This window comes from Euphorbia lathyris, chromosome 2, assembly GCF_963576675.1.
Source record: "Euphorbia lathyris chromosome 2, ddEupLath1.1, whole genome shotgun sequence".
NCBI classification, from domain to species: Eukaryota; Viridiplantae; Streptophyta; class Magnoliopsida; order Malpighiales; family Euphorbiaceae; genus Euphorbia; species Euphorbia lathyris.
In genome coordinates, this window is record NC_088911.1 from 136,683,518 (window position 1) to 136,692,738 (window position 9,221).

At 33.8% G+C, this 9,221-nt stretch overlaps 1 protein-coding gene across 1 annotated transcript; it reads right to left on the minus strand.

Moving 5' to 3' along the window:
* Nucleotides 1–2,157: 2,157 nt before the first annotated feature.
* Nucleotides 2,158–4,644, minus strand: LOC136220050 (probable bifunctional TENA-E protein). The gene is made up of 3 exons (XM_066007721.1): nt 4,367–4,644; nt 3,737–3,957; nt 2,158–2,628 (listed from the first exon to the last, which is right to left on the minus strand). The coding sequence occupies exons 1-3, from the start codon at nt 4,520–4,522 to the stop codon at nt 2,313–2,315; spliced, it is 693 nt and encodes a 230-aa protein (XP_065863793.1). The 5' UTR covers nt 4,523–4,644; the 3' UTR covers nt 2,158–2,312.
* Nucleotides 4,645–9,221: the final 4,577 nt, after the last annotated feature.

Consider the following 9,221-nt stretch of genomic DNA (forward strand, 5'->3'; position numbering starts at 1 on the left):
CAAGAGACCGCTCTTAAAACTCGAACCCGTGACCTCTCAATCACACGACAACAACATTTACCGTTGCGCTAAGGCTCACCCTCTTTTTTCAGAAAAATACATACCATTATTTTTTTTATTAAAATATCTATTTAAAATTATTCTGTAAAAATAGGAATCACTTACTAAATTTTTATATTCAATATTCTTTAATAGATAATATAACTAATCCATATATACTAGAAAGTAAATCCAAAAGTAAATGCAAAGTTGGTTTGTTTATCAGGTTTGAAGTTCGATTCATACTAAAAAGTAAATCCAATCCAAACCAATTCTGCTTGTCAGGTTTGAAGTTCGATTCGATTCTTATCAGGTTTGAAGTTCGATTCGATTTCCCAACCCATCAATCCAAACCAACTTTGCTTGTCAGGTTTGAAGTTCGATTCGATTCTTATCAGGTTTGAAGTTCGATTCGATTTCCCACCCCATCAATCGTCAAAATTTAACCCTTGATTAGTACCTGTGGTTTTTTATCCCCAAAATAACCGTAACATTTTATCCCATAAATAACCTTATACTTTCTAGCATTAGTAAAATAAAATACAGTATGATTGAACTCATTCTAATGAGACAATTAATTGAGCACTATCGAAGTATGATTGAACTCATTCTAATGAGACAATTAATTGAGCACTATCGAAATAAGAAGAAAGATTTGCATATGGTTTTCATTGACTTGGAGAAAGCATATGATAAGGTACCAAGGGAAGTACTTTGGTGGGCCTTGATAAGGAAAGACATTTCGCGAAAATATATTGACATCATAAAGGACATGTATGAGGGAGCATGCACGAGTGTACGTACTAGTGTTGGGAAGACTAAAGAGTTTCCTATTACGATTGGAGTGCATCAAGATTCCGCACTAAGCCCATTTCTTTTTGCCATCGTTATGGATGAACTAACAAGTTCACTTCAAGATGGTATACCATGGTGCATGCTGTTTGCAAATGATATTGTGTTGGTTGATGGGACGAAAAAAGGAGTGGAGAGGAAGTTGGAACTATGGAGACAAACTCTAGAATCTAGAGGCTTTAAGTTGAGCCGAAGTGAGACAGAATATTTGAAGTGTAAGTTTAGCGACCATAGGAGTAGGGAGGCAGAGACAATCACCCTAGATGGGAGAGTTGTTCAGGCCTCGGATTGCTTCCGGTATTTAGGACGGATGGAGAAGTAGATGGAGATGTTGCTCATAGGATTAAAGCTGGTTGGTCGAAGTGGAAGAGTACTACGGGTTTCCTTTGTGACCCCGACATGCCTAATAGATTGAAGGGAAAATTCTACCGGACGACAATTAGACCAGCATTGTTATATGGTACGGAGTGTTGGACAGTGAAACACTACCACATCCATACGATGTCGGTGGCGGAGATGCGTATGTTGAGATGGATGTGTGGTCATACGAGAAAGGATCGGGTGAGTAATGAAATAATTAGGACAAAAGTAGGGGTCACATCTATTGAGAATAAAATGAGAGAAAACCGACTAAAGTGGTTTGCCCATGTAAGACGTAGAGCGCTTGATGTGCCGGTTAGGAGAACCGAAGAGTGGCAAAGGGATGTAGTGGTGAGGGATAGGGAAAGACCTAAGCAAACTTGGAGGAGGGTGATCGAGAGTGATATGAGTTTACTGGAAATTGAGGAAAATATGGTAGTGAATAGGACGGAGTGGAGGGAGCAAATTTATGTCGCTGACACGACTTGATTTCACGGTTTTATATGATAGTTCATGTTAGCTGACCCCGAATCATTTCGGGACTAAGGCTTTGTTGTTGTTGTAAACTTTCAATATAATCTTAATATATTCTTTTTAATTTTTAATTTTTATTTTTTGAAAATAAAAAAGTACTTCTGAAGTAATACTTCGGACCAATGAATTCACGACACATGCATATATAGTTTTTTTTTTCCACCAATCATGTCCATATAGTTGGATTCAAAATGATTTTCATTGGTCCGAAATATTTCTCCGCATTTATCAGCTTTTTCTCATAGCACCTTTTCCCAATTTTCTCCACAATAGCCAAACAAACCCTCATTATGCATGATTAACAATGAAATTAAAACATATCTAGGGACTTGATATGTTCCTTTCCTATTAATATTGGCATGAACCTTTAAATAAAAGAAAAAGAAAAATCTTGTACAGATTATTATTGGATTTACATGAAAAACATTTCTTACAAAGCTAGGAGGCAAATTCTCTAGAAAACTAGCCTTTAAGTACTTACATTGGCATTTAACAAACCTTTTCTGGCAGATTTATAGGGCAAGTTTTCAAGTTCCACCATGGCTCATGTTCCAGAACTCAACTTCATGCTCAAGAACACGCAAGAAAGTTATTTCAGCTTTTGCAAGCACATCATCTGAAGCTTTCGCCAGACATCGATTGGCGATTTTCTGGAGAGTACGGCAATATTCGCCGAAGCTTTCATTACCCCATCTTTGGCAAGTGTCCTGTAATTCAGATGGGGTTTGGTTGCCATCTGAAAGACAATGGGCAAAGCTCACCTGGTATACTGCTTCAATGGTAGAAAAGGCTGTCATGGCTACAGAATAGTCTACTTCTGGTAACATCAACCTTTCCAGAAATCTGAAACAGAGAGTTTGTATGTTTTATGAGAGACAAATGATTGGACCGATAAAAAGAACGTTTTTAGTTCAATTAATCTGAAAATGTAACTCGGACTATAATTAGTGTTCAATCTATGAAATGGGGTGCATCATTTTGGATCAATTAACTAAAAATACAAAAGTTCAAAGACTAAATTAAGATTCAAAATTTATTTGTTCATTTCGTTTTAGACTAAAATTGTGTTACAAGTTCGAAATGAAGATGAAGATTTTTACAGTATACTTTATAGCCACATCAAATCTATACAAAATGCAGTTTCAAACAGGGCGGACCTAGGATAAAGTAACAGGGCAGACCTAGGATATATAGTAACAGGGGCGGAAATTTTAAAGGAGGTTGCTAAAGGAGGTTGCTAGCTGGAGTGAGACGGGCAAATTTTAAAGGAGGTTGCTAGCTGGAGTGAGACGGGCAACTGGGGATATTGACGGGCCAAAATTCTTCACCCAGAATATTAAAATATTAAAATGTATTTTTTGGCTGGCTGGCAGCCATAGTGTCGGTCCGGTCCACCCCTGGTTTCAAATGCAACTCTTTTTAGTCGAATTTTATATTCATAACCAATCAACTTTGGGGCTTTAGGTATGCTATAGTAATCGAGTAACAGCTTAATGTGTCAAATTTAAAGATCCAAGAGCTAATCATGAAAAAACGAAAAAAATAAATAAAAGGCCTATATAAACATGCATACAAAACAATAGGTTAAGAACATAACAACAATCAGAGAGAAAAAAGGGGTTTAAAGTTTTTCTATAGAGATATCAAACATGAAAAACTACTTCGAAACAATTATAGACATAAAACAATACATTCTAACGGTTAAAAACGCAAATTTCGAATGCAAATGAAATAAACAAACGCGCTGTTAATCATGTTCTATATTTAAAACTCACTTTACTGGTGGAAGCTTTATGCATGCAATTATAATTAATGAAAGCTTTATGCATGCATCATAAGTAATCAAAAGCTCAATGTGTCAAATTGAAATTGAAAGATCAAGACTTAAATAACAAACATAGAAAAGATCAGACTTCAAAAACAATTTATCAACATAAATATGAACTGATACCTGCAATAATCCTGGTTTGTCTTATGAACAATGGCATTAGAAAGAGGAACATCCCACTTTGAAGCCTCTGACTTGAACCAAGCAATTTCATCATTTAAAGAAGTTAAACCGCCCAATATTACCTCCATATCATCATCATTCTGGTCTTCCTTCTTACAAGCTCTAATCAACAAACTCGCCACAAAAGGAACAAAGTTTCTCACAAATACATAATCCTGTCCCTGCAATTACAACTTCCACTTCAATCAAAATTTCCCCCAATTTGCTAATAGAATTTGACCTAATCAGATCTTCAAATTCTTAACAACAACAACAATGAGAAATTCATAAAAGAAGAAGCGCAATTAAGAAATCCCTGCAACTTTAACTTCTGCTTCAGTCAATTTTCCCCCAATTTGCTAATAGAATTTGACCTAATCAGATCTTCAAATTCTTAACTACAACAACAATGAGAAATTCATGAAAGAAGAAGCACAATTAAGAAATCCCTGCAATTTCAACTTCCGCTTCAATCAAAACTCCCCCCACTTTTCCAATAGAATTTGACCTAATCAGCTATTCAAATTCTCAACTACAACAACAATGCGAAATTCATGAAAGAAGAAGTGAGATTAAGAAAAGAGTACTGACCAGCCATCTCTTAAAAGAGGAGAAATCGATAGATCCATCTCGAATGCTGAGAATAAAGGGGTGTCTGGTAGCTCCTGTGTATAAGAGAAGGTGTTTCTTTATCCATGTCTCGATCATTCCACTCTTATCTTCTTCTTCCCTCGTTTTTCCCTCCATTTTCTCTACTCTTCGATCGCTTTCCCTTCAGTCTTCACCCAACTTTCACCGTTCAATCTTGGAGTCACAGCGGAGTTGCTTATAGTTGACTCATTTTCTTCTGTTTTCAACATGTGGCCGACATAAATTGACAAGTGTGAGTTGCTGGCAGCGGCGGTGGAAATTAGAGAGGCGATATCACAGTACCACATGTCCGTAGCCCACCGCTTCCCGCGACCGGCTCAGGCTGAGCACCGAACTAAACTAATAATCTAAAACGTAAAGGCTATGTTTACTTTGTTTTAAATAAAGTAAGTATTACTTTGAGTGTTTTCATCATTAGATTAATTTTCTAATTCATCATTCAATAATGAAAACACATCAGTAATGATACTTTGTCAAAAACAAAGTAACTATAAAAGGCACCTCCAAAAAGAATATACCAAGCCGAAAGATACCATCAAATTTTATTTGGTAAAACACACTCATTTTTGTCACTTAGCTTTGTTTATTTTTTATATTTAAAGCTTAACTTAATTTTACAAAAGTTTAAAATTATATTTTATTAATATTTTTTTTAAATTGTATTGTATTTAGATATTGATAAAATATAAATCCTTAAATTGAATTGCAGATTACAGTTGTATAAAATGAATTTACATACTAATTTAATTTATAAATTATTAAATTAGTAAAAAATCGTAAAATATTTATGAAATTATTTATGATTTTGATTTACGAAAGGATATTGTTATACCGCATCTAAATTTATCATCGTACCTATTGGACAATTTTATCCTTGGCATAAAGATTTTATCAAAATTAGAAAAAGAAAAATTTGAGAGAAAATTCAAAATTTAGCCTAAACGATGCGGCATACCATTTCTACCATGGTGGGAACAGATGCGGCATCCGTTCCGGCCATGGTGGAAATGGTATGCCGCATCCGTTCCCACCATGGTGGGATGGTATGCCGCATCCTTTTAGCCTAAATTTCGAATCATGCAAAATCGTAAAATTTTTAGTGACGAAAAATATTAAATCATTCAATTTTTTGTGATGAAAAATTAAAAATTCTCCTATTTTTTTTATACAAAAAATCAAAATCGTTATTAAAAACATGTATTATTTTCATGAGTTCTTTGATAAAAAAAATGTAAATCTTAATGTTTCCGACTCGTAATCATTAATTTTCGGAGTTCGGATTGTCACACATCAATTATTTTCATAATTTCAATTATTGTTGTCCGAATTTATAATTTTGGAGAGAGATTTTTCAGTTTTTAATCAAAATTATGAGAATGATAAAAATGTTCAAAAGTGGCGGTGAAAAAAAATTTGATAGTGGTATTTCACAGCTCACTTTACGAAATTGTATAATGTAGTCTGTCGATATGTAAATATATTGTAAATATTTTTTAAGATAAAAATGTCATAATTTAAAAAAACTTTTAAACAAGATGTCATTATTTGTAAATTATGTAAACTATTTGTTTTTTCTTTTTTCCTACTTATTTTTATCTGCAAATAAACTCTAATTTATTAACAACTCATAAATCAAATAAGGCTTAATAAATCCCTAGCCCCTGTAATTGTCAAAAAAAAATTTAATTGCCTCTTTATAGTTTTAAAATATTCAATTTTCCGTCTGAATTTATTTAAAGTAACCTATTAACACTCTAACAAGGCGGAGTAAGGAGAGAATTTTAAAAGAGTTGAAATATGTACGCTTTAAATAATTTCAGGAAGCTAATATATCACTTTAAAAAAGTTCAAGATGCTAATAGTTCCCTTTCAGAAAGCCTGTTTATCATTTTAAATAGGATAAAGTTTAAATAAACCCATGCGGTTTCACTAATTTTTAGATAAAAGACTGTGGTCTAAACAACTTTAATTATTCAACTTTTTTATTTTGAGATTGTTTAGATGATGTTTGGTAAAAAGAGAGAAAGTTCCAAAAAATATGATTTTCGAAAATCGAAAATGTAGTTCCATAGAAAATATGACATTGAACAACTTTAATTCTTGAAAATTTTCTTTTTTAGGTCGTTAAAGATGGTTTTAATAGTATTAATTCAAGTTTGACAAAAAGTAAACCACAGTCCTTTATCTGAAAATTAGTGAAACCACATGGGTTTTATTTGAACTTTACCCTTTTAAATAAGTTCATGGGTTACTCCCTGTTCTTTTTGACTGAAATTAAATTAAATTAAATTAACTTAACTTAACTGAACTGAATGCTACTGAACTGAATTGAACTGAACTTAACTTAACTACACCAAATAATTCATTGAACTGAATTGAACTGAACTGAATGATGCTGAACTGAACTGAACTGAACTGAACTGAACTTACTTATGCTGAAATTAAGTAAAAAAGAACATGGCCTAAATATAACATTTTTTAAGTATAAAAAGAAATCGACTTTTTTTGGATAAGTCCAGAGAATAAAAATGTATAACGTCAATAGTTAAGGCCCATTAGATTTACCTACTGTTTACCGTTACGGTTTGTTTGTTTGTTGTTTGAAAAACATAGATTCATGCTGTTAGAAAAACTATTTGGCAAACAACAGATTCGTAACCAAACATTTAAAGTTCTCATTTTTAATATATGTGATTTCATTAGGCTCTATTCCAAACTCTATCATCTCATCAAATAGCTCCATAGCTTCTTCCCCAAATGAATGCAAAGCCAGCCCTCCCAACATAGAATTCCACACAATCACCCCAATTATCAAGAAAGTAAAATATATTAAATATAAATAGTCAAATATATGGCGGCCACCGGTTAACAGATACCCTAGGAATATTCCTATACCCTTCACGGACAAGGTATAAATAATCCCATTAGAATCCACTAGTGTAGCGTAACCGCGGATAAAGAACCTGTTGCCATCCCTAGTAAAACTTCTATGTTCCTATGCTTCTTTTAACTCATGATTCTTGGTTTTGTCTAAATGGAAAGAAACAATCAAAGGAACAATAAAGTAGGAGTAAGTTAACATCAAATCTTTATATTTTATATTGGAAACTTAGACCTTATGTTTATAAACGCCAAATGAATTACTTGTTCCGGATCCCAATGGCGACGACTTATGTTTATAAATGCCAAACTATATTGCCTTGAAAATGAAACGGACACTGGAAACATTATTTCTAGAAAAATATAGGCAGGAAACGGTAATACAAATGGTAATGAAAACAAAAAAGAAACGGAAATGGATACGAAACCAAACTCTACTAAAGAAGAAGAGTTTCCGTAATAGATGCCAAATGAGATTGTTTGGCCCCAGATTGCATTGAACTGTATATATCTACATTTAGTTGTTATGTACAGTGGGATGATCCATTATGGCTATCTTTTTTAAGGTTTTAGCATTCACTCCAGGGCTTAAAGAAATATCAGACTTCCATCCTCAAAATATGACTACCTAGAATCTGAGGAGTCCACATCAATCCCAGCTCTCTTTGCCTCCAGAATCAAATATAATGCAACTTCCATTTGAAGGACTTGAGCTGCCAAAAACATCCTCATACTTGTTAAGAATAGGCAGTCTATCACCAGGTACCACATTTTTTACCTCTCTAACGAACCTAATAATCCCATCAGCAATATGCACCTGCAGTTTCATAAGAAAGTTTTTCAAAATTACACAGAACACTTATTTCAGAACTTAGGATAATGTCCATTTTAAGGATACTCAATATAGATGACAATTTTTGTTAAAGAATATATACTCACATGAACCAATCAGTCTAGATGGCAGAAAGCAAGTAACTTTATTCATCAAATTTTGTAGAATTTATAGGATTGAAATTTGTCCCTATTATTGATAAAGCTTGAAGCATGTACAACATAACCGTCTTCCAGTGTGTGTTGTAATTCCATTAAAGATAGAGTTGATAGAAGAGAATGAACCTTGGCGCAACGGTAAATGTCGTTGTCATGTGAACGAGAGGTCACGAGTCTCATGGAACCACTTTAACTAAAAACTGAAGTTTATATTTAAGACTAAATCATATATATTATTTTTAATATATGTCACATCCCATGGGCAAATGCCACTTGAGCTTGCAGCTTGTACAATATAGGTCCATCCCACTATGTGTTTTTAATTCCACAACTTAATAAGGTTGCCGAGACTCGAACCATCGACAAATGGTCCAAAAGGCTTTGATACCATGTCATGGAACCACTTTATCTAAAACTCAACGCTCAATCACATATCTTATATTAATCTCTAACCGGTTCAAGTTTCAGGACGGCCTCTTGCCAAAAAAATTGACAGAGGAAGGCTTACCCTCAATACAGCCTTGTGGTAGGATCCCTCCTGTATTCTTGCTTAGCAGGACGTGTAGTGCATTGGGCTGCCCCTTTATTAGGGGTGGGCACGGTTCGGTTAACCGGTCCAATAAGGAAAATAATTAACCGAACCGTTACCTTCGGTTTTTTAATCCTATAAACCGAAACCGGTCCAGATAAATCGGTTAACCGAACAACCGGTTAACCATTAATATCGGTTAGGTTTTTCAGTTAACGGTTTTTAACCAATTCATACTGGTTAACCAAAAATCAACGGTTAACCATAATTTTTATCCAAACCTAAATTTTTAAACAATATTAAAAAAATCCACATTAAGAATAATTCAAACGAAACGAATTCATATAGAAGTTCAGAATTCAAACATAAACAACGAACTAAAAAACAATCTATCAA